The sequence below is a fragment of the Malaya genurostris genome, chromosome 3 (assembly GCF_030247185.1).
Source record: "Malaya genurostris strain Urasoe2022 chromosome 3, Malgen_1.1, whole genome shotgun sequence".
NCBI classification, from domain to species: Eukaryota; Metazoa; Arthropoda; class Insecta; order Diptera; family Culicidae; genus Malaya; species Malaya genurostris.
The window spans coordinates 128,266,564-128,294,053 of record NC_080572.1 but is presented as its reverse complement, the minus strand read 5'-3'; the positions used below and the strand labels follow the sequence as shown (position 1 = coordinate 128,294,053).

Genomic DNA, 27,490 nt, shown 5'->3' with positions numbered 1-27,490 from the left:
AGTATAAAATATGGTGTTTTCCGTTGCTCCCAAGCATTTCTTTGCCAGACAGCGCTCAAAACGTCTACTGCTGGAATAAGGGGAAAAGTCGTTTACACAAAAATTTCGATATATCCGTTAAAAATGGACGGATTTTAACAATCTATGGCTTGTTGAATAGGTATTACCGTGCGGAATCTAAGTCTGAAAATATATTCTGTTTTCAAGGTCAATTGTGACAGATAATGTCAAAAAACTGAAAACTTTGACATAAAACTTCGAATAACTCAAAAAGTAAACATCCGAACTCAAAACCATTCAATAGCGTTTTGGGTGACGAGGATACCTTTCATTTGCGACTAGTTTGATCAAAATCGGTCCAGCCATCTCTGAGATCTCGACCTCTTAGTTGACAACACACATACAGACACACACACACAGAGATATTTGCTCAGTTCGTCGAGCTGAATCGATTGGTATGTCATTCGGCCCTCCGGGCCTCGGAAAAATTTTCGAAAGTTTGAGCGAATTCTATACCTATTTTATATATATATATAAAAAAAAGTAAAAAAACAAGTTCGAACATGTAGTTAATGTTACCATCGAATTTGAGCATTTATTGTATGCCGTATCGACTCGAAGCCGGAAAAGCTGGAATAAGCACTTACTGCTGCAAGAAAAGTACTTACTGCTGCAAAAATGCCACTTTATTTAATTTTTCTACTTCACTTTATCAGCAAACATGTAGCATTTACTACCGAAATTAAAGCATGCTACGTTTTCTTTATACGGCCCATTGACTGCATTTTTATGTATATTTAGTAGCATTTGGTCTTTTCAATTACAACATAATTGTTATATTTATAGGAATTTATTTGCTATTTATACCTTAGCCTTAGGTTGATGTCAGAGTGAGCGTGGAACGTGGACCGAAGCGAAGCGATTCAATGCGATGTACTGCTTTCGCATCGCATTCACTCTGACAGGTTTGATTTGATCAAATGCAACTAGCTCGCACGCGCGCCTCGACGCTTCGCGTGACGCTTTCACTCTGACATCAACCTAAGAATAAGGTATTTTATATGTCTGTATGTGTGTATATTTTATATGGCTGGCTAAGGTATTTTATATGTCTGTATGTGTGTATATTTGTATGTATTTGTGTATGTGTAGGTACAAGATAAGAAGAAGAGGGCCTAAATGTGAACCTTGGGGAACACCTGAAGTGACATTTATTGATTTGGAGTATGTGTTTTGTTAGCGTATAATTTGTTTACGTTTTGTGGGATATGATTCAAGCCATTCCAAAAGTATTTGTTCAATGCCATATTTTTTAATTTCGAATAGTAATAATGTTATGTCAATTCGGTCGAAAGCTTTGCTGAAGTCAGTATAGAGAGTTTCTACATAATTTTAATTGTCCATAGCTTCCAAAGTGAATGTAATGAATTCCAAGAGATTTGTTGACTTAGAAAGACCTTTGAAAACCGCCATGTTGTTTTGGAGTTATGTAATTTTTTACATGTTGAAATATTTTTCCATTGTTAATTTTTTCAAATAATTTTGGAATGCACGAGATAATGGCAATTCCTCGATAATTACGCATGTCTGATTTTGAGCCTGATTTAAGGGGCGGGTAGGGTCTAACATTTTTAAAGAATCATTTATTACGTTCTTTATATTTTCTTAAAGTAAAACATTTGAAGAATTTTTTGTGAAATTTTCAAGCCTATAGGAACGAAACTCTGGATGTTATGGACCTTTATCTTTGCTTATCTCATACTGCGAAGAAGTAAGAACTATGCACACAGGCCCAAAATTTCTGCTTCGACTGACTTGAAAACTTGACAAAACAATCTTGAAATGTTTCGTTATAATAAATTATGAAAGAAAAAATCCATCGTCATTCAAAAACTATTGCACCAATTTTTTTCAAATTTTGCACACACTTTCTACATATAAAAAACCAGACCCCAACGTTTTCCTTTTCGTTGTTTGTTACTGTGGGGAGATTTAACAGCTGCAAAATGGCGAATTTTGTCGTGAAAAAACGTACTTTGAACAACCACCAAAAACTTTAAAACTAAAAAAAATCGAACAGAAACGTTGGGGTCTAGAAAAACTTCTACTCTAGCTATGCTGCACTCATTTGTTCACTTCTGATTAGTCTACGCTGAGATACAGTGGACACCGCAAATTATGATTTTTAAGAAGCGTTCTCAAAAATACCTCTTCACCGAATTATTTCTCAATATTTTTCAACGAAAAAATTACAAATTGTTGTTCGAATGATGCTTTTTATAATGCAAAACATTTGAATTTATTTTGTTGAACGAAAATTCTGGAAAAAGTTAGCAAAAATGATGATTTTTCTCAACGTTTAGATTTTTTGTTGTGTTTTGTTCATCGGTGATGAAGTGAGCGTTTCGTTGGTTAAAGTCACCATATATGTATAACTTAACTTCTGGTTCCATATTCGACATAATTTTTTTTCTGACAGTAGACTAGAATTTCAATCGCATTCTGAAGAAATTTGAGGATTTGAATGAAGTGTAGTGTCACTTACATCATTATAGGATACTACCTCAATAGAGGGCGTCGTTATTTCCAAAAATTCGGCCTTGTAAAATTGTGTTCGGCTTCCCGGATTAGTTGGAGTCGGCGGATGTGTGCACTTGTCAAAAATTTCCCATAAGAGTCCAGGTCGGCCAGCGCTTCCTTAGGTTTCATTCCATATTTCTGATGGACGTCGATGAAGATTCGTAGGAGGTGTTGTTGGAAGACCTTCTGATGCTAATAGCATTTTTATACTAGTGGGTGTCATATCCTTGATGCATACTGTAGGTTGTTGATTTTTCATGTATGAAAAATACAGACGGATGACGTGCATTACTTTCGGGTCACGAAGTCTTGCTTTCAAGAAGCGTTCGTTGCCATTTGCAGATTGTGAAGTAAGACGTACAATGGGAGGACGCATTGGATCAATTTCGAATTGGCTGTCTGTATTCATGTCCTATGATATTGCAGATGTGTTCACATAGTTGGTGCAGCTTCGACCGGACCGACCGGAGTAGTGTTGTTTTGAATACTTCTTGTTCCTTTGTAAGGGTGATTGTTTCACCTGTAATGACATATTATTGTTATTGTTGTGGCAGTTATTATTACTATTTGTGTTGAATGTTGCTGTTGTTGTCGTGTTTGCTGTTGTAGTAGTTGTTGTTGTTTTTACTGCGTATACTGTAATATCTGTTTCTGTTATGGTTGTTGTTGTTGAAATTTGTATTATTTTGTTGTTTCCGCTTCCGATGTTTCTGTCTGAGGTTTACTTTTTCTGCTTGTTTTTCTTGCAGCCGTCGAGTGCGAGTGCGCTGTTTCTTGTCATACTCACTCCAGTCTTGTTTCCAGATTTTTTTTATTTCCGATGAAGCGCCAGCCACTGTCGCATGCTTGAATTTCCTTCTCTGTTCTTTTCTGGCCTTGGACTAGAAAATTTTTACGATAAAAATTTAACTTCGTCCATAATTTGGTCGACGATTTTGTTCGTGTCTATGTTGAGACTACTAGCGTCAGCATCGATTCTTGTTTCGAATTAGTCAAATTTGTGAAGTAGAACTGCAGTGCATTTTTCGATTGCCGACTGCGCATTAATTGCCAATGTATTACTTGATTTACTTCTGATAGTTTAGAAAATTCCAGTTATATTTTTTTTCGGTTGCAGTATTAATGTTGTTTATTTTGGTCAGCTCTTACTCAAACAGAGTAAGTCAATAATGACTCGATATGATTGAATGATTCATTCGATATGGCCGTGGTTTTTAGATACTGAATAAGGGCCTGATTCGAGTCTGACTGGAACTTAATACTGTCCGTTATGAGTTCCTTCAAATTGAATTGTTCGTAATAGTCCTCCTGACCAGAGAAGCCAGATCTACTGATTTGTATGTAAATCTGCAGATTTTGTACATAGTGCTGCAGACATTTTTTGTTGTGCAGACTTTTGAAGTTCGAGGTTTTCGCAGACTTTCGTCAAAATTTACAGACTTTTAAAACTGTCGCGACTTTTTTTTTGCTAGCCAAATTTGTTTAGCGTATCATACTTTATAGAGAAATGCCTGCTAGCAAGACATACTTGTTGACTGCAAATTTTTTTTCATATATACAGACATTTTCAACTCTGTCTGAAGATTTTTTAAATTTTTACTTGGCATCTCTGCTCCTGACATTCGATGCATAAAGGAAGCATGAATGTACGCAGCAGTTGTTCATTATTTCGCTAAACGCCAATACAGGCGGGATGAAATTTCCTTCCGCAGGTTCCACTGCAATTCCAAAGAGAACGATTATCATTCATTGCACAGTTGACGACACCGCACTTTGCCATACTGCACTACGCGATACGATAAAAAAAAAATTATACACGCGACAAGGTTGTCGAAAGAAAATAAAAGTATATGTGCTAAAAAATTAAAAATCGATTAGCAACAATTGTAGGGCCCAGAGAGCCAAGTGTCATATACCATTCGCATCCGTTCTTCACACCGAGAAATCTCTGTGTGTGTGAGGATGATCGATGCCTTTCATGCAGCCCGTCTGCGTTCGATTCCCAGTCCCGCACATAGGGTCAGTAAGTTTTTCTGGTTCGAAGACGCGAATGACTTTAAGGTTAAAACCTCTTTAATCGAAGCAAAAAATAAATAATCTCACTAGGTTTTCTTAGACACACTTAGATTCAAATGACAGCTCTCGTGGTATACGGAATTCCTGAATTTCATTCGGATCCAACTACCGGCAATCCCCCGTGCACGGACCTTTTCAGGGAGCCCGGAAATGCGAAATTTTGAAAGTGTTTCTTATTCTTCAGAAGAAAGAAATAATTAATAATGAAATTTTGTGTATCGTTGCGACCGATCTACAAATTTTACCGCATCCGTCATACCAATATCTGCAAAAATAGCACGTTCAGTCAAAGCCGACGAGTAAAAAACGCCTCTGATGCACAGATAAAAATATTTTGTGAATTTACATTTATTTTCATGCACATATTTGGAGCAGGTAATTGAATGGAAAGTTACATTACAAAACTGCGCGATTTGTAAATATATTGCCTTGTTCAATGAAAAAGTAAATGCATTTCAATGTAATTTTACATCAATCATGGTTTTAGATCAGATTTTCGTTTCAACTGACGTCTGTTTAATAGTACTATTGGTTTACATGTCGTGTAAGTTTCATCTTTTCTTTCTGTGTGGACGGATAGGCATTAAAGCCTCTTCGCACTATTCCGGGACGGCCGGGATCAACCGGGACGGTTTTTTTCTTATCAGCGATGACTGAGTACCCGGCGTGTGTGTGTATTGGAATCCCGGATCCGGAAGAAAATCCATTTGGTTGCCACCGATATTCCTCGCAGAGTTTTTCCCGGTGCCGACGGTGCGGAAAAAAATCTCCCGGATCGTTCCGGATGGGCCCGTCCCGGAATAATACGAATATATTTTTAAGATCCAATTCATGCGAGAGTAGCGTTTTGGTGTGGTAAATACACGGAGGATTTATTCTCATGTATAGGGGTCCGTAATAGTGCAATACCCCCGGGCATGTATTTACTCTCGGCGGCTCGATTCCCAATGTTAGGTAAAAATGATAGATAAAATTGATATTATGTATGAATAATGTATAGAATCTTCTAAACTTGAATAAAAACTAGTAGAGTTGGTACGTCATGTTAGTTGATGGCCATACGAAACAACTTCGATTATACCGATTCTTGGGTTCTGGTGCCGGAAGTACCTTCAATAGTGGAACTCATTTCGTTTTCTCGTGGATGGCCTGATCAGTCAGAGAACTGCTTCATTCTGTAGGTTATACTAGTTAATGTACAAGCAATCTCTTAGGTTTCCTTCAAGAAGCAAAGAGAAACATTTTAAATAGAATACTGCAGTATTATATATGACAATATGATTGATATGAGTAAGGCATCATTACATCACTAGGTGGTTTAAAAAAGATTTTTTGTAAAACAAGTACATTTCAAATTGTTTATTTGACAAATGTTAAATGTTGTCCAAACCAGGTAAAAAATGTATTGATTCCGATGTAATTGTGAGCATCAAGTGCAGGTATTTGTTTACAACATATTTAGTTTGAGCTATAATTGTATATTACTTATGCAAAAAGATAAAAAGTTGGGCTGTAAAATATGAGAAATCAGGTTTAACGATGATCTCATTAAACTCAAAAAATTATTTTACCTGCGAAACCAGAAATATCGGTATCGCTTCTCTTGTATATGCTACTATTCTACTGTATGTTTTATCGAATAGCCCATTTTATATACAAAATATACAATGCTATTGTTCAGCAATGATGTAGTAAACAATATCCTTCATATTTTTCTCTCATACTGTGTTGAGACATTTTGCTCACAAAATGAATCAAATTATCATATTTTTCACTCTCAACAAAACACTAACCTAAACGCTCTCAGAGGGTACTTTTGTACCCCAGACCAACTGAGCCGATTAAGTGACAATGCACTGGTGTAAACGAGACATTAAACATCGGATTAAATTTTGGCAAATGTTGTTTACGATTATAGTACACCGTAACCGGAGGTTTTAAGTAGCGCTGGGGTATAAATGTACCCCACCAGAGCGTTGAAGGGTTTTTGATCAATATATACCAATATTCTAATTTCGAGTGTTATAAAAATGGTTTCACTATTGTACCATTCAAAGAAGTTATAATAATAGATAAGGTAGACGTCGTTCAACTAATACGTCAAGTAAAACATATATTTATATTTAATTATACTAATTAATGAATAAGTTGGAACGATGGAGCTGGATTCCGGGATCTAAAAATAAATTTCTGATCTAAGAAACCTGCTGTTGAAATTCCCTTTTGTAAAAAAGACTGTCGTCATAGAATTCCACTATTTCTCAAACGAAATATACACAATCTTTCTCTCTTTCTCTTTCTCTCTATTACTACAACGATCTCTTCTTAATCAAAAATATCATATGACAAAACCACAATAATACACCGTGCACTGTCACGTAAAGCCGTGGTATCAACTCCTTGCGTATATTGTTCGAATCCCTCAATTTGACGTATGAATTCGTTAATAGAATGCCAATGAATGAATAAAGATAGGAATTACTCTTGGGCCAAAACGGTTCTATTATCACAATTTACAGGATTAATTTTGCTTTCCTTTCCTATACAATTCGATGAAAAGAAATTTATTTATACTATTTTACTTCCTTTTACATTATTCACTTTCTACCCGTCAAGATGCTTGGCCGAGAAAAAAAAACCTAAAAACCTTCTGAAAATTGAGACATAAGTGCGAAGATAGCATACTAGAAAACATCTGTAGGCGTTTTGTTTTCGGAATTTTGCCTGAAAACGCCCGATATTTTGCGGTGGTTTTATTTTCCCTTCCTGCTTTTGTGTGGTGCGGATACGTGCGAAGGTTTTGTTAATACGAGAAGCTAAAGTGAACATCGGTTATGTCGAGAGGATAATCTGCTTGAGCCGTTGTTGGCAGATCTTACTCTCAAAATATCACATTGTTTTTGAATGAGATTAGGATTGTAGTTCTTTGAAACCGGCTCAGCTACCACTTATGAAGCGCTGAAAATCAACAATTCACACGCTCAATCAGCTGTCTGTCGAATTTAGATGTATTTTCTTTTCAGCGCTTAACGCGGCGTGAATAGTATAAGAGTTGGAAGAATAAAGCAGGATTTGTTTTGTTTTGCTTCCCGAAATTGTCTGATTTGGGTATGATGAGTTGATACTTATGCTCTGTGGTCAGCAAGGGTGGCAAAAGTTCAATCACGAGCCTTATTTTCTTCTATTAATCAGCTCACCTCAAGACTAAAGATGTAATCCTTAAATGAGCGTGAAGACGCAGCTCATCGCTGATCAATACAAACACCTTTATTCTGAAGATCGTTGCTCGCACTGAATTGTGAAGGTTCTCAGTTTTAATTTCATAGTACCTAACTACACTCTAAGATATCTTGACTGAAACGATATAAATCCTAGTTACTCAAAAAAAGAAAATTTGTGCGAATTCTGATCAGTGTATCTGGGCATTAAACAAAGCATTAACCCAATGCCCAATATCAGCTCGTTATTCCGGGTTGTATTTTTGTTGATTTTATGAAAATTGAGCCTGAGTCAACTCAAGTCAAATTGATAAAAAGAACCGATCCGGGTTAAACTGTTTCAGTTGACAGGGTTTGTTATTAAATAGTCGTAATATTTTTTTTATAAAAAGGTTAATTTCAATAGGTATATTACACTAGTTTTATTCACCGAAGCGACTATTTTGCAAAAGATCATCAAGAAAAATTTTCTTTGTATTTAACCTAAAATTAGTTTAAAACAGTTCTCATATTACTCATATTACCATAAGTCTAATACATCTAGATTTCCCAGTGTAATAAGTAAAAGGCTGTAACACCAGAAGCGTCTCTGGTGAGAAATGGGTGCGTAAACGATCCCAAAATGCGTCTATAAAGTTGCCTGCGCATGTCATACAACCATAGTAGCTGTTGGAAAAGTACACCCATTTCTCACATACGTCGTCTCCGAACAGTGAGAAATCTTGGTTTACTGGAATTATGATATTACTGTGAAGTTCTTAACAAAACTCTTCATTGAAATTAAAAACAGAAAAGTTTGTTCGGGCGTAAACTAATATAAACTGCAAATCGAAAAACATTGTTGCTCCGGAATTGGAAGTCGAATCCGTTCCCTCTTTAGCATGTTTTTGAAACAACGGCTTAAAATGTTAAACACTCATCACCCTGTATATCGGGAACCGGAAGTCAAATCAACAAAAAAAATCAAGAATTCCGTCTATTTTGGTGAAAATCGATCACGCCGTCTCCGAGAAAAGTGAATGAATGGACAATTCCGAAACCGGAAGTCAGATAAGGATAAAGTTAATATATTCCGTGTTGTACCATAAGACCATTCATTTGTACCTTGGTTCTCACCCCTCTCCAAGTAAACTTGTTAATTAAAGTAAAGTTAAGTTGATTACTCAATTTTCTATCAACGATTTGTGATGAAATCGAATACAATGTCTTTGCTTCTGCTCTAAAAACCGCAGAAAACAATCTGTTTTACTATTTCCGAGAACTAACATATATCAAAGTAATAGGTCATTTTACTATCTTTGCTTATTAAGGAATTATTATATTATTGAAATGGAATAGTAGCTTCAATTTGATACAATAGCTTGTTTTGGTATTATTCCGCTATTTTTAGATAGTATAATTTATGTAGGTATTAGGACAATGTATTCAATAAATTGTTAGAAAATTTTTATAACGTCGAGAAAAGTTGTATAGATTTATAGTCAATTTAGCAATTCATTCAAATTTTGGATTATAAAATGTGCAAAAGAGTTGTTCAAATCTGTGGCCTTTCACATAGGCATGTGAAATGGCATGTTTCGATACAAAAATGTATACAAATGCTAGGTCAGAATAAACATAAATTTGCATGCAAGAGAATATAAAAGAAAGTACATTTCACGATTTGATACTTCGTGAGAGCTACGATATTTTGATTCCTAATAACTTTTTCATTGTTTGAGTGCTTCTTCGAACGTAAGATTGTTGTCAATATAACGTTTGTTATGTAAATGTTGATAAACTTGTGGAAATAATTACGTTGTACGTAATTACAATACGTTGAACCGTTAGTTCTATGAATGTCCAATAAATCGTTGAACTGGAGGCCGATTCGGGACTTTCGTTTGCCGATTTTGAAACAGACCACTGAACCGAACGTGTTTTTCGTTCAACGAAATCGGTAGACAGAGGTCAATTATTGAGCAATTATCAGTGTAAGGTGTTGGAGCTCCGTTGGGCTAGTTTTACTGGAGCGTTGTGGAAGTTTCAACTTCCTTGTATTTCAAATAAACACTACACACCTGTAGAATACTAATACTTTGCGTAGAATAACAACACATTTTCTTTTCATATGGAGAAAACACCAAATTTTCATACTTTTTTTGTAGAAAAAGAGCAAACCGTTCCAACAAACTGAACTAGTATTTCGTTTAGTATGTCGTTCAACAATCGATTAACGCACAACAAGATCTAACCGCTTTCTCAGTCGGATATAAGTGAAAATTTGCCGAAAATCATCGTTGCGTAAGCAAGTTCGCTTTCACATCTCATCCAAGTCAGTCGATAAAACAAAACCGCTTACGTTCGGGACGAAAGAAACCAAGTACAGTATTGTGCAGTGAACAATAGAACGACCTCAAAAATGAGTGAACCAAACGAACAAAAGCTACCGCCGGTACGAAAGAATACAATTATTGTTGACTTCAGGCAGTGCAAAATTCGACTTTCGATACGAGAACTTGAAGGTTTGGTTAAGAAGCAAATGAATATTGACATTAAACGTGTGCATTTACTTCAATGCAATAAGACAAATAATGTTGTTTACATCCAGTTTTATAAAGAGTTGCATTATGATAGATTCATTATGCATTATGTGGAGCACGAGAACATTAAGTACAACATTCCAGTATATATGGAAGATAGTGCTATAGAAGCTCGTGTACATGATCTTCCCTCAAGCGTCATTTATCCTTATATTCTTAAAACTATGTCCCAATACGGAGATTCTCTCTATCGAAAAAGAAAAGTGGAAGAACTTTTTCCCCGGTATTCTAAATATCGTACGTTTGTTACGCATGCGCTTGAAAAGACCTATACCTTCTTATGTAACTTTCGGTCAGGATACAAGAATCCCGTGCAAATCACTTGTTACCTATGACAATCAGATGGCTACATGTCAATATTGCCAAAAAGCTGTTCATTACGGTAGGCCATGTGATAAACTGGACAAGGAGACAACCACACCAAAGGACAACGGTGCTTCCTTCACACCAACCCCAAACAACCCCAGTACACCTGTGACAGTCACCAACAACAATGAAGTATCCCCTTCAATGAAACCATCCAACGTAACCCCTATAGAACAAAGTACACCAGCTGTAGTTAACAGTTTACCATCCAACCAACAGCAACTGCAAACAATGTACAAGGCGCATCTACAGCAACTAGCAACGAAATCAACAACAATACCACGGCAATGGATGACGAGACGAACCACGAACAAACTGCCCCTCAATCCTCGCAGGAGGTTAATGGAAGCTCCTCTCTCCCTAAAGAAAGAGTGACAACGAGATCCAATAAAAAAATATCTATAAACTCAGCTCAATCGGCCACGTAAAGCTTGTACGCAAATAGGTCTGAATAAAAGTATCTTTTATAAAAAAAAATCGTTGCGTAAGATTTTCTATACATGAATTACCAGCACATAGGTTACCTTAAGCATCTCTGTAGACGAATTGCTACTTGATGATCACTTTGACAAATATTCATTGAATTTCTTACACACATTAGAATCACTACTTGACATCTCGCGGTTATGTCTCTGACATTATCTACTCCTAGTTTTATTCTACGAGTATACGTACTCCTCTTCCAGTAACACGCATTCACATACGCACTTACGCACGCGCACGCACAAGTAGTAAAATGAAATAAACTTTACAGATTGTAATGTTCTCTGAGCTGTGAGCCCTTCAATGCGTGGAATACATACCGCCTGAAATATCACTATTTGAGATTTTTAAAAGTTTTTGTTGATGCAAGGTGTCTTAGAATAACAATGACATGATATTACCTCGAAAAAAAAAATAAATTGAAAAAGAAAATAAAAAATCAAGAAACCAAAAATTTGCATTACCGTCGCATAAACAATTTTTTTATGAAATTTGGATTGAAGTTAAAACACGAGTGCCCCGATCTTTGATAAAACACGAGTGGCCCGAGGCTTTGATAAAACACGAGTGCCCCGAGGCTTCCGACTCTCCCCTATATAAAACTCGTACATAATGTATCCTAAGTTTGAACGAATTCCATCTTACCTATTTTTTATATATAGAAAAGGGTATAAACCACAAAGCTTTGAAAATATGCATAAAAAATCCGGATGGGTTTGAAATATAGCACGATTAGTATTATAATCCACACAAAAAAAGACTTAAGTGTACAATTGAGTATCTTATATATGAATATAATCTCCAAAAACGGATAAAATGGGGTAATATATACATTTTGTTTATATCATACGAAATTCCACAACTTTGTATTTGCTGGCAGACAACTCGAGGGGTACCAATGAAAACGTCTCGAAAATGATCATCATTTCCTCATTTACTCTGCATCTACGTTGAAGCTTTTCACTAGCAGTAGCACAATCAACAACGAAATTCGCGCTTAATAATATTTTTCCAGTATTCATCTAAAAGAGCACCGCACCATGTATCTTTGTGTCGCGTGCAGCAGCCGTAACAGGACAAGGGCAAGGGCATGAATGAGGCGCCAGAGTGGTAAACGCGAAACAAAGGCAAACGTGATAAAAACGGAACACACCTGTACTTGCAACGATGATTTATGCTCTGGCACCTCTTGATAATTGCCACAGTACATCCCAGTTGCAACGAACGTAATTCTTTCAACGATCGAGCAATAGGTACCCACGTTTTCAAGCGGCTAGTTTGCAGGGATGCACTGTGCAAGTCTTCAATTTCCATCACCCCGTTATGATTGTGCATCAAGGATTCTGAAGGATCAACACCATTCGGTTTTCCTCATGCGAATAGTAGTGGGTGCTTGCTGCAGCGAACGAATGGATGATGTCGTCGTTTCGCTAATTCTTGTTCGTGTTGGTTCGCACTATCAGTACGTGGTAATGGCATATTTGTTTCAGCTCACTCATACTAATAAGAGTACTAACTTTTGCATACGATAAACCGTTGCAGCTATTTCTGTAACCTAGAGAAAGGGGACATTTTTACTGGCTCAGCAGACTGAGCGGGGGAAGCTTGACATCATGAAGGATCCATTCTTCAACAATTTTAACCCTTTCATGCTATGACTTTATAATGAATTCCTAGGGTTTTCCAAAGTCGATATGTAAGTATTGTTCTTTCTGTCGCTTTCGTTCAAAAGAAGATCAAATTATGTTTCTTCTAACATGAGCATAAAAGGGTTGTAGATGTTGTTCACAGGGATTTGAAATGGTTGCCAATATATTTTGTAAAGTCAAAAATAAGGTATAAACCAAAGAGCTCAACCAAACATTAAATTTAAGAACAATCCAAACAACAAGCTTCGCGAGCAAAAGGTCTAGAAAATTTATTTTCTTGGTAATCTTATAGAATAATGTAAATTGAAAAACAAGTATGGTCAAGTTAATGTGCTGAGGATCACTTCCAACTCGAGAAATAACCGTGATGCATTCCAATGTCAACCACTAACGCACACCATCGTCTGAAAAAGCTGTATGTGTTCTCTGCAAAATACTGAGTTCACGCGACACTTCTTTCTCTCATTATCCACTATGCCGAGGTATGAAGTTTTTGTTTTCAATTATGTTAATACTGGATTGTGAGTTATTTTTGCGCGCTTCTAGTTTTTCCTGTTCTGTTTTCTACCAGAGATGTACTTCAACTCTTGCGTAGGCTCTACCCTCTGATTAACTAAGTTTAGCTCTGGTCAGAAACCACCTCACAAGGGTTGGAAGGAAACTTCACTTGGTGCAAAAATATTAGCATAATTTCAGCGATAAAAAGTGGGTTAATCTTAGATGTTTTATTACCTTTTGTGCACGGTCGGGTCGTAAGCTGCATATGAGTTTAAGGGCGATGTTTTTTAAACTCAGGATTTCCAGCTTTCTTGAGCGCAAAAGCGACACATATGAGGCATACCAGTAGAGTTTCATTAGGATATTTTGCCGACAGCACTTGAGACTGTATTATGAATAACGAACACACAATCCCGTCTTGGACAGAAATTCTATCTGTTCTGATGAATTAATAAGCAATGGTAAAGTTAATTAATGCATTCAATTTGACTGCGAAACATGCGAAAAATACAACAGCGAAATCTGCTCACAAAGAGCCTATTGAAAAGTATTGAATTTCATAGCATAGTGCTGCCGCTGCCTACGCTGATGTGATGTATTTGAGGTGCGACGGGAGTAACTTTCAAGCATAAAGGAAACGTAGGAATTTTGTTTGCATTCTATTGATTCGCAAACGTATCAGGCCTTTCACAGCGTCCAGCTGCACCATAGTAACAGAAAAGGACTTGTGCTTTACAAACGTTACTAAATTTTTAAAACCAAGAACCCGCAACGGTAAATGACCTTAAAACCATTGTAATTAATATTATACGAATGAATTCCAGACAAACAAGAATTGTACATATAAGAAACTATTGAATTGTGAATCAAGTTCGAAGATCAAGCTGTAGATCGATAAGTACGAAGTGACGTAACCGAACAACCGCATTTTTTTATCTATACGTTTAATTTTCTTGAAGATGTCTTAACCGATTCCACCAAGCTTAGGCTCGTATGAAAGCTACAATTGGATTGTGGATCAAGTTTGAAAATCAAGTGGCTGACATTTCCGGTTCTGGAGATATGATCGTAGAAGTGACGTAACTAACAAACCGCACTTTTAATCTATACGCTCAATTTTCTCGTAGATAGCAGAACTGATTTTATCAAACGGTTGAACCGATTTCTACAAGCTTAGGTTTGCTAGAAAGCTACTATTGGGCTGTGAACTAAGTTCGAAGATCAATTAGATGTCACATCAGGATCCGGGGATATAAAGGCATAAGTGACGTAACCGACAAAATGTGTTTTTTTACTCGCACTTTTTCTTCTGAAAGTAATCAAAGTTCAAATGTATTGTGTCTGATACTTTTAGTTTCTTAAATGTTGAACAAACCATGTAAACGTTAAGTCACGCTTTTTTAACTAACCGGAACAATCTGAATGAATTTGTATTCAACATCAGCCCCAATTCGTGTCAGATATTATCCTTTAGAGAACAATATGTTTTAATGAGTGAACAGTCTCATTAAAACATGACAAGAGAAAGGTATTATCACACCACTAAGTTTCAAGCCAATATATGTCACAACTACCATATAAACAAAACAAGTTTCAAAACTTAGATACCTCATAATAATACCTATCCAACAAGCCACAGACTATTTAATCGATTCACTATTAACGGAGATATCAAATTTTTTGTGTAAGCGATTATTTCTCTCTATCCCAGCGTACCAAAATGCGCTTGCGTTTTTGCTTTAGAGGTTGATTTTGAATAGCTTAATTTTTTGTCGATTCATCCGTATAAGATCGTTATCACTCAGCAGTTGAAACCGGCGAATTATGGAGCGCGAACAAGATGCTCAAAATGCTACGCAGTGGTGAGATTTCTCTAAGCGACATTATGATGGTAAGTAAGCAAAATTGTCGTTGTTCTGCCGAGACGAATCCGTTACATGTTATTGAGAAGCCCCTCCTTTATTTTAAAATGTTTTTTAAACTCACGAATAGTTGTAACGTACGACTGATTCTTCAGAAACGAGTTGTAAATAAAAACGCGGCGAGCGACACTCCAGTGCTCTATGATGGAAAACTATTAGACGAAGTCATTCAGTCATTTGCAAATAGTAAATACTACGTTTGCTCAGCGGTTTATGTTGAACCGTTAGGTGGCGTTAGTAGTTCAACATAAACTGCCGACGCACTGATGAGCTGAATGCGAAATGTACAAATTAAAATACTAGACGAAAATAAGTCTTCATTTTTCTACTTCCCGATGCCGTGTTCGGTTTCTCCCTCTCTTGTTTGGTTCTAGTGTAACCGGAGAACAAAATGTCTAAGATTCTTTTGCGCAACACTGTGTTTGTCGAAGATGGCTTATCTAAAAAGTTTATAAACAAATCAGCAAAAATACGACATATTCATATATCAGTATCTTAAAAATGTGAAACATTTGAAGGTTTGATTAAATTATTGCTACTTACCAGTGCCGCTTTTACGTATTAATAGGCCTTGTGGCAAAACTTATTTGCGTTCCCCTAACTAACTAAATGACCTTTTCGACCTTTTTTATTTATTTATTTATTATTTATTTTTTTATTTAATTATTTTTTTATTTGTTTATTTATTGATTTATTTATTTATTTATTTAATTATTTATTTATTTATTTATTTATTTATTTATTTATTTATTTATTTACTAGCTGGCCCGTCGAACTTCGTCTCGCCTGAAATTATTTTTTTAAATTTGTGTTTTCGGACAGCAGAGTTGTCAAACGTTAATGTTTCTTTCCATTATTTTACTGATTACTTGGCTTACAATAAACGAATTACGACAAATTCATATCCAACATCATGAATTATTGTGGATATGTTCAATGCTTTTGTTACGCAAAAACTAAACAAATGCACCAATTGCCATCTCATCCATCCTTCGAGTCAGTGTATTGAACAGAGATTGTATATCTCTCTCAAACTAAAGATTTGACATGTGGGATGATGGATTGATTGAATCATATCTGACTGGTCGTAGTATGACCGTGAAAATTGGCGACTGCGTTACTCCATCATTCATCGTGAGCTCTGGCATTCCTCATCTGGAAGCCATCTAGGACTATTCATATTTCTGCTATATCTAAATGATCTAAATTTCGCATGCAATGCATGAAGCTATCATTCGCCTACGATTTCAAGCTGTTTCATCTCATCAAATATCTGAAAGACTCAAACTTCTTGCAGTCTTGCAGTTGGATGTATTTTTTAACTGGTGCAACGTCAACAGAATGGTTATAAACGCCTTCAAATGTTTCGTTATCTCCTTCTCTCGTAAACGAACCACGATCATGTATGATTACACTATTTCGCAAGCTGTACTAAAACGGGAGACATCAAATAAGGATCTAGGAGTGTTATTGGATTCAAAACTTAGTTTCAAAGCTCACATAGAATCTCTAAAGCATTAAAGATGCTAGGATTCATCTTTCGCATCTCAAAAAATTTCAATAACATATACTGCCTGAAATCGTTATATTGCGCTCTAGTTCGTTCTACACTGGAGTATGTGCTGTTGTTGTCTGGGCACCATATTACCAAACTGATAAGCTGCGCATTGAAACTGTTCAGCGCAAGTTCATTCGTTTTGCTTTGCGTCGCCTGCCCTGGAGAGATCCATTTAATCTTCCAAGCTACGAAAGCTCGTTGTAGGCTCATACACTTCGATTTGCTATCTGTCCGCCGTGATACACAAAAAGCTGTTTTCGTCGCGGACCACATCCAGTGTCGAATTGATAGTGCAGATCTCCTACAACAGCTAAGTTTTGACATTCTTCGGCGTAATTTGCGGTTTAATCCCTTTCTCAGAATTCCTAGTGCTAGAACTAACTATGGCTTCAATGAACCGTTTTCGAGTATGTGCCGCGTATACGCAATACTTGCTCTGATGAATTTGATTTCAATTTATCTCGTAACACCATTAAAACCCGTTATCTCCGAATCTTTTCCCGCTAGTTTTATTTACATAATTAGACGATATGAATAGTTGTTAGTTAGCTTTGTAGTTTAAATAAGGGTAACTAAAGATTTCGTTATGTATCATTTGGTCAAATGTTATCTGTTGATACAAAAGATGAGAAGGTTTTATGCCGGCTGGAGAAGGAGAACCAAAATCTCAGCTCCAGCAGGCTTTTCCCTTGCTCCTAAATAAACAAATAAACAAATTAACAGATGGATGAAAAAGAGATGACCAAGATAAATACTTTAAATTGACCCCACAATACTTTCCAAAAGCAGCCCTCGGGGATGGTTGTTTGTCATTGAATGTTAAGACTTATTTGTACTGAAGACGTTTGAAAATTTAATAGCAAATCCTTAGGGATTATCGAAAGTAATAAATTAATTTTAAACGGTTGTCCATAACTTGCTTCACCGCTAGTGATAGTGATTTAGTCGTGTTTGATGAATGTTCGTAGCAGGATAATGACAGGATCAATTTTCGATTAACGAATTAGCGATAAAATGAAAAATACTTGGACATTCGAAAGTTCAAATTACCCGTTTTATTAAATATTGTGTCCATTAACTTTGACATGAACGCTGGATTCGTTCAAGAATTGTATCAAAAGGTCTCTCATTCGTCGAGCCACCACATCGTTTTTCTTAGTATTCAGTCCTGAGAATCAATATTCTGTTCTAGCGGAGTGAACATGAGGAGTGATTATACCAGTATTCTTCTTATCGTTAAAGCCAATGTATAAAACAGCAGATCTCACAACTAATGGTTCTTACATGCCACGATTTCTCCTTCAGATATGATATTCACGATTCCCATATGGTAATTCGTCAAATAATCCGGAAGTTCGGAAAATGAAATGATTTGACTTAAGCACCTTACAAATGTCATGAATACCATCCGTTTTGAAGTAAACCACTCTTGAAAACTCACCCGAATCGGCTGAACAAACTTCAGCATGCTAAATGCAAGGAACATATATTTTCATCTGAACTCATTATTTCAACAGCAGAATCCTATCATTGATACGTAAAAAAATCGTTACATAATTTTATTTGTTCAACTCACGCCCACGATGGCCAACATAATCGTCATCTAACTACATCTACTGGTAAATGACATTAGAACTTGTGCTTCTGTTTACGGTATAGCTAAAACAGTCATTTGGCAAGTAATGATTTTGATACCCACGATAAGCACGTGTTTCCAAATGACGAATCAATCATGCATGTAAAATCTCCACCCAAATCTACTCGTTGCGCGCCAAAAGATTCTTTCAACGATCTAGTATTCCTTTCTTCGACAGCCAAACACTTATGCAACTCGTTATGCGCCAAACACCTATCAATGATCTAGCAATCATTGGCGACTTTTTCAGTGGAAAATTCCATTGTCCATACAAAATAACTTTATTGGTTTTTCCCACTTTTCCGGTAAGTTTTCCTAATTTTTTTGATGTACGAACCCGGTGGGGGTAAAAACTGATCAAACAAAAAAAAAGCATCTCAATCCGTCCATCCGTTCTTACGTGATGCGATTACAAAGAATGATCTCTGCATTTTTATATATATAGATTTATTTATTTATTTATTTATTTATTTATTTATTTATTTATTTATTTATTTATTTATTTATTTATTTATTTATTTATTTATTTATTTATTTATTTATTTATTTATTTATTTATTTATTTATTTATTTATTTATTAAAAAAAAATAAAAACGCTTTGAAAGTTTCCCGGCGAACTGATAACCAATCAAGTTTGATGAGCCTACAACGATTTTTGTAACTTGGAAGGTTGGCTGCATCTCTCCATGGTAGACGACTTAAATCAAAACGGACGAATTTTTGCTGAACAGCTTCTATTCGCAGCTTATCGGTTTGATAATGTGGTGCCCAAACAACGACAGCGGGGGTAGAGTGGACTAAAGCGCGATAAAGCGATTTCAGGCAATATATGTTGCCGAAGTTTTTTGAAATGCGGAAGCTTTAGATATAGTATGCTCAATATGATCTTTGAAGTTGAGCTTAGAATCTAATAACACTCCTAAATCCTTGATTGATATAACCCGTTCCAAGACCGCTGTCGAAATAGAGTAGTCATACGTAATCGTGTTTCGTTTGCGAGAGAAAGAGAGGACGGAACATTTTGAGGCGTTCAGTACCATTTTGTTAACGTTGCACCAGTTATAGAATACACCTAACTGAGTTTGTAAGAAAGCGAGATCAGCTTTTTTTTCCTCGGTGGATTCCGTCAAGGGCGTCTTAGAAGCGTGGGCCGGGGCACGTGCCCCTACTGCTCCTCTGCAAAAGCGGCTCTGCTACGTACTCAAATATATAAGAAAATACAATTGTTGAGATGAGTGTCTTCCAATTCAATTGTTTCCTACGTTTTCTTATATACAATGGTTCTTAAAAAATATTATCGGACTCAGGTATTTAATTTTTGATTCGTACAAAAATGAAAAAGATAAACCTTGTAAAAAGATCAGTGTTATTCTTAGAATCCGTGTCAATTCTTTTTCTAAATAATACAATTTCTCCGGTTTTAATTTGGTACGGTATGTATTGCCCGTGAAAAAACACTTAATTTCTGATAATATTCAAAAAGTTCACAAAATCTCTTGAGAAGTGTAAAAAATGTTCCCTCGCTAATTGTATCTGAAAAATTGGTTAATGTTTCTGTTGTTGCCAATATTTATCACAATTACAATTTATTGAAATATTTATTGTTGGAATGCTCAAAATTCAGTTTAATTCAGACGGAATGATAGAAAAGGTATTATCTCACTGCAAGGTCGATTAAGTACGTTTTCAATTCAAGAAAGTGATATATGTTCTGTTTTGGTATTTCACTTTTTCTGTATCATTACTTCCTAAGCACCGGAAACCGAGGACCAAATTGCTACCAAAGTGAGTTTAAATCCATTAACAACAGCTGTTAATTTTAATGGTTTATATAACATACACTGTTAGAAAAAATGAAATTTACGCTTGACGTAAATTCAAGTATGTCATTGTTGCTTCGGTGATGACACAATATTACATCTTCTAACATGTAAAAGTGAATTTGGCGTCTGTATCGAGCTAAGCTTCAGCTAAATTAACTAAGAAGTTAATGATATGACGTATCTTTACATGCTTTTAATTGTAAATGTAAGTGAATCACCACGCTCCTTTTATATGCATCTATAGAGATGTAAATTTTTCTAAGTGTGTATGTTCAACGTCTTAGATTTTATCGGTATCAAACGAAATAAAAAGCTTAGAAAAAATTTACGAAATCAACTATTGAATATAAATTGGGGAAAAGTTACCGCATATTTTGTGTTATTGTATAGAATATAAAAAATCTTAGAGGTAGCAGGATCGAAGTGTTAATAGTTCAGAATATTTTTTCGAAATATTATAGAGTATGTAAACTGACGCGTCGTGGAATATTAAAGTAATCCAAACGTATGGGACTAGGTGCGGGAAAAGCGATCTCTCGAGCAAAAATTGTACACTATAAGAATTATCCACGAACTCCTTCGGTAAAGTGATAATTACGAGTTAGGGTATTTATATTTCTAACAATAAATTTCCTAGCTACGAATAGAGTCAAAATCAGAGTTCAACTCAACTATAATATTTTACTATAAAACACAGCGATGAATGCGAACAAAAATAGTAGTAGATTTTTTTTTATTTAATTATGTCTCTAATAAGGCACACTACCTTAGCACTAAGATGCCGAGGGCAAGGATAGAGAAGTTGAAAAATATAAACTTTTTCTGAATGAAAGATTGAACATATATTACGCTATACAATACAAAACACATGCATTTACATTTACTGATAAAAAAGATTTGTTAAAGAATTAAAATGTTAGTATAATTATGTGAGCGTGTAATGTAATTGTAATTATTTAATTCCGGAACCGGATGTCGGATTTGGATGAAATTCAGGAATTCCATATGGGACCACAAGGCCTGAGAAAAGTTATAAGATACACTTTGGAATATATAACTACTGTTTCCGATGTTTCCGGAACCGGAAACCGGGAACCAGGATAGTCGGAATTGATTAGTTTGATTGTCTACCGATTGGACTCTATTCAAGGCCAATTTAGAAATTGTTTTACTTTTTCTGTTTCGCCGCTCTAAGTGACGGTTTCAATTTTTTACCATACTCCATATTATGAATTCGGAACCGAAAGTCGGATTGAAATAAAATGCAGCAACTTTGTAGTGGACAATTATACCTTTTATTTGAGTATAAGTTTGTACGAATCGATTCAGCCATCTCTGAGAAAAGATGTTGCACTTAGTTTCTTTTTTCACATATCACACGGTACTTCAGGAAGTAGAATTCGGATTCGAATAAAATTCTGGAACTTTGTATGGGCCTACAAGACTTTCATTTGAATCTAAGTTCATGAAAATTGGTTCAGCCATCTCCGATAAAAGTGAGTGCAAAATTATGTCACATACTCACATACACACACAATCCCACACACAAGAATACACACGCATGTATACACATACAGGGTGATTTTTTAAGAGCTTGAGAACTTTTTTAAACAATAAAACGCATAAAATTTGCAAAATCTCATCGGTTCTTTATTTTAAACGTTAGATTGGTACATGACATTTACTTTTTGAAGATAATTTCATTTAAATGTTGACCGCGGCTGCGTCTTAGGTGGTCCATTCGGAAAGTCCGCTTTTTTATCGACAAATTTTGTTCAGCGATGAGGCTCATTTCTGGTTGAATGGCTACGTAAATAAGCAAAATTGCCGCATTTGGAGTGAAGAGCAACCAGAAGCCGTTCAAGAACTGCCCATGCATCCCGAAAAATGCACTGTTTGGTGTGGTTTGTACGCTGGTGGAATCATTGGACCGTATTTTTTCAAAGATGCTGTTGGACGCAACGTTACAGTGAATGGCGATCGCTATCGTTCGATGCTAACAAACTTTTTGTTGCCAAAAATGGAAGAACTGAACTTGGTTGACATGTGGTTTCAACAAGATGGCGCTACGTGCCACACAGCTCGCGATTCTATGGCCATTTTGAGGGAAAACTTCGGAGAACAATTCATCTCAAGAAATGGACCGGTAAGTTGGCCACCAAGATCATGCGATTTGACGCCTTTAGACTATTTTTTGTGGGGCTACGTCAAGTCTAAAGTCTACAGAAATAAGCCAGTAACTATTCCAGCTTTGGAAGACAACATTTCCGAAGAAATTCGGGCTATTCCGGCCGAAATGCTCGAAAAAGTTGCCCAAAATTGGACTTTCCGAATGGACCACCTAAGACGCAGCCGCGGTCAACATTTAAATGAAATTATCTTCAAAAAGTAAATGTCATGTACCAATCTAACGTTTAAAATAAAGAACCGATGAGATTTTGCAAATTTTATGCGTTTTATTGTTTAAAAAAGTTCTCAAGCTCTTAAAAAATCACCCTGTACATACATTTTGTGTACTCGACGAATTGAGTCGAATGGTATATGACACTCGACTCAATGGTATATGACGAAGTAAAATCTCATGTTACGCTTGATCGATCAAAACAATATTATGATGATTATTTGCGAATGTTAAGACCCATCGCATTTGAATTTTTTTGAATTTTCAACCGATCAGTCTTCTGGTTCAGGAAGCGTGTTTAAAATTTTAAAACCGTTATTCAGAGTGGCTATGCAAAATAATTTAATATTTCTTCTGAATTTGACTCAGAACAATTATAATATTTTGGTTATGCTGGTAGATGAACAATTCAATTTCCTTATTTGTATACATATGTCAGAGAAAATTATTATGAAGAGTGTCACGATAATATATTCTAATTAATATGACCCTTTAGTGAGAGACCATCACGATTGATAGAGGGGTTAGATGAACTCATAACTAACTGAAAGTAATACGAGGAAGGCACCACTGCTTCATAGTTATGCTCCACCTACTTCGAAAGCGAAATGAAAAGTTAGTTTGAAGATAAGATCTTATCAGTTGAAAAATCAACGTATTTCGATTCATTATTAAATCGATGATGCTATTCAATAAAATATTTAATGTGTAGATTGATTCTCACAAATTAACTTCTTATCAAAGATATAACAGCAATAAAGACAATACGAACATCATACGAATCGTTTTCCAACCTTCTTCGGAGCCATATGATTACGTTTTTTATCCCTAGGAAAAGGACGTCTACGAGATCCAATAAAATCAATAATCAATAATAAAATAATTTTTGTGATTACCTAGCTCCAGGCTTATTCTAAAATGATTCAATGTTAGACACCAATTTTTATTCATCTAGATGTTTGATGATGCATTCCTCACAACACTACACAGAACAAATTAACAATAATTATATGACACGTAATTCGAAACATAATCATCACTTAAATATAAAATTTGACGGGAAAACATAATCGATTCAGAACTAAATAAGAATGCATTAATAAGTCAAAGAATTAAACTGTAATATTGAATCAATGTTGAATTCGCGACCTTCGAAATAGATTAAAAAACGAAGATCTTCGAAGCATTTTTATACATGCAATTTCTAGTTCCAAATAAGTTCATTAATTTATAAATAGATTTTCCAACGGTTCTTCAAAGAACTTGCCCTGGACACAGACAAATTAGATTTAAAAGCAGGCTGTTAATCCTTAGGTTTCATTAGAGCTAAAATCGAGTGTTAACCTGAAGATATTTTTTAAGCTCAGCTGGTTCAAAAATAAAAAACTAAGTATATCCATCTCAAACAGTATTCATTTTCACAATAGAGTATCAAGAAACCATGTTACCAATGGGACAATGATTTCATGATACTCTATCAATCGTTGAAACATGCAATTCAATACTATTTAATGATTAATGATTCAATACTTGCTTAGATTTGTCTGCTCTTTAATGCTATAAATGGGGGCTTTGTAGATTGACCATACTCATCGAGCTTTGATTAGGACCCGTATTAAATTCAATAGCAACGTATGATGCAAGACGATTTTTCGTTTGGATGTAGGCTTGATAAGATTAGTGGTAATTCCGGAGCTCGGATTCGGATAAAATTTACTAACAGTAGATGTGACCGTAAGATCTTAGATTCAAACCAAAAATTTCAGAGCTCAGTTTATACATCCCTGTGAAAATGTGTGACTATTCATCCTACACACACTCTCTCTCATACTCACACACATTAACTTAAATTTCATAAAATAACAAGTATAAAATATATGTTACAACGACGATGGTGAAAATTACTGTATGGAATATTAGAAACTAATTTCATATAAAATTTCACCACCACCGTTCACCAGGTCAAAGGGTTTTGATTCGATTTTTAACAAACCTAATAAATGTGTTTTCATATGTGATGGTCTTTCGTCTCTAGGATCATAAAAACTTTCTGATATATTTTCTTGTATAGTAATGTGATAATTTTCTTCTTGTGAGTACGTCGAACTGCTCGCTATACAAACAAATACAATATGATAACAACGTTAACGTGTCAAATAGTTTGTTTTCATTGTAAACATTTCATGCTGTAGTTTTTTCAACAAATGCTCATACTACAATAACAAACTGAAATAAGACATTGAACTGTAGATGATTATCGGAAAAAATGTCATGCTGATTCAAATATTTCGTGATTAATTAGCTAAAAACACAAAAGGAAAATCGAAAAATATTGACACAAGACGTGCGAACATAAACACTATCACACTCACCAGTAGTGGTCTGGTGATGAAGTTGCAGTGGACCTCCGGCGGCACTCGCTGCCATATTGTGAGGTAAAAAGGCTGCGGCAACAGCGGCATGAGCATTAAAATAGGCCATTCGTGACGCTGCCATCTGCATTTGATGCTGATCCGCCGAGAATGGAGATTGCCCGACACTTGGATAAAGAGTTGGTGTAACGGCAGATACAACACCACTAGGTCGGGAACTGTCGCTCAACCCGAGCAACTCCTGGATGGCGAAGGGCGATCTTTGTGGCATGGTTTGTGGAGGACGTGTTGTAGCTCCAGGTGCAGCGACGTGAATCGTTTCTGGTCTTTGTATTGAATCTAAATTCATTGTTTGTATGTACTTGTCAAATTTCTAAGTAGACTTGGTTCTGTCCACCTTACTATGAATTATTATCTACTTTACGTTTTTCTTTGATTTGGTGATTCCCAAGATGTATTGCGAAATCATGTTCACACATCAAACAATGCATTCACTCATTCACTATTGTACCGTATTATTCTAAAAAAGCCGACGGTACTCAATACTATTTCACTTTTCAATCACATTGCACATATTTAATAAAACAGCACGTGGTGAATTTTCGTTGCAACTCTTTAATTTTTCACTATTGTTTCCCTTAGAAGTTAAAACCATTGATGAAAAACAAGCTTCTAAAATCTTATTAGAATATAAGAGTTCATGACTTGCTTAACGCGTCGCGGAGAATGTCGTTAAACGCATCCGTACGGCTGTGATATCGCGATGAAACTAAAATTTAAATGTCATCATAATCATGTTCATGACCGCACGTATATAAAATTATTTAATACGGTACACGAGGCGCGAACGCGATGACTAACAAATGCACACATCGAACAGGAGGACTCTTGAGCATACACGTAGTTGGCGCTGGTGGCCGAAGTCCTCTCGCGAACTCTCGCCTCACGATACAATCGAGCTACTGCGAGATGCATCACACGCGACGAGTTCAAAATTGTATATGGCTCAACGTTTTTTACCGTACCATTGTGCTCGCGAGTACGGTATGATACAAAACAAGTATAAAACACACTCACCAGTAGCACAAATGAAAATCGAAAGAAAACAGACGTGAATAAAAACAACCGACTCTCTCTCACACACCAAGAGCCGGTTGTGCTTTGTGGCTAAAGTGTGGGATTTCGAAATAGGCTTCTCACAAACTAAATTTCAGAAGTTACAGAGGGTGGAAGAACAACCAAAGAGAAAAAAGTCTTCCCTTGTCTACATCCAAATGCTGACTTCCATCCCACTGAGAAATCACGTGGTTGAAAGCCACCAGAAGGGAACTGCAAGAAACATCCCCTCTGCATGTAAACTACAAGAAAAGATAGGCGTTGCTTTTACCGAGGGCGTGTCTAAGTTAACTTCACACACACGACCAACCCACGCATATAGCACAAACGGGAGGGGATAATAAGCAGTTGCATGTTCTTTGTATGGAGCTGGCACACTGAAGAATTAATGAATGTGTAGTGTATATAAGAGAGAGAAAAATATGGCCGTAGAAGCTACGCATATTCCTACCATTCTTGTAACACGTATGCTTGGAAGAGAAAAGGAGTACTCAGGATTTAATGTGCTTAACGGTATGCGTAGCAATGCGTATACAAATGTAGATTCGAACTCGGTTCTCAATTTCTCTTGTGAAAATTGTAACTTTATATCGGATTTACCCAAGGGTACATGTTAATTAAAACAGTAATTAGTTCGTTATTGATTAGCTGCATTCATTCAATGTTGAGATTTTGTCGGCGCTTTAGAATCTGAATGTTACTAACACAATCTCATTTGTTTTTTTTTACGATCTAACAGTTTGGTAATTTTGATATCGATATATTTTCTCAATATTGTTCTATTTTATTGAAACAGTGACAAAAGAAAATTTAGTTTAATGTAGCAAATATTGTTACTCGAAGCTACAAATCTAGATATTTGATTTTTCCCAGTAGATTAGTTTGTTTCAATAAATATTTCGATAAAAATAATAAATATTTTACTTGTGCATTCCTGTCAATTTCTTGACAAACAATTTCATGGTAAATTTACCTTACAAAATCAGTTCAAAATGAACTTACTTTAGATAAAGCTACAATTTTATACACTCGGCAGTTAAAAAAATGATAACATATAAAACAAAAACGATTAGAATTGTAACATACGTTTTTGGTGTTAAAATCATACATTTTTGTTTGACATTATTCTTAAAAAAATATTTCTTTCAATGTAATTTCAAGGTCATTTTTTAATCTAATTTTATTTCGAATTTGATCCATTTTCAAATA

At 35.7% G+C, this 27,490-nt stretch overlaps 1 protein-coding gene across 4 annotated transcripts in view; it reads right to left on the bottom strand.

Moving 5' to 3' along the window:
• The window catches only part of LOC131438973 (visual system homeobox 1-like), a 191,985-nt gene extending 165,556 nt beyond the window's left edge, over nt 1-26,429 (bottom strand). For all 4 annotated transcript variants that reach the window (XM_058609411.1, XM_058609413.1, XM_058609412.1 and 1 more), the window contains exon 1: nt 25,166-26,429. In XM_058609411.1, the coding sequence (XP_058465394.1) occupies nt 25,166-25,514 (349 nt within the window). In that variant the 5' untranslated portion in view covers nt 25,515-26,429. The remainder of the gene's footprint in view (nt 1-25,165) is intronic.
• Between the last annotated feature and the right edge of the window lie 1,061 nt (nt 26,430-27,490).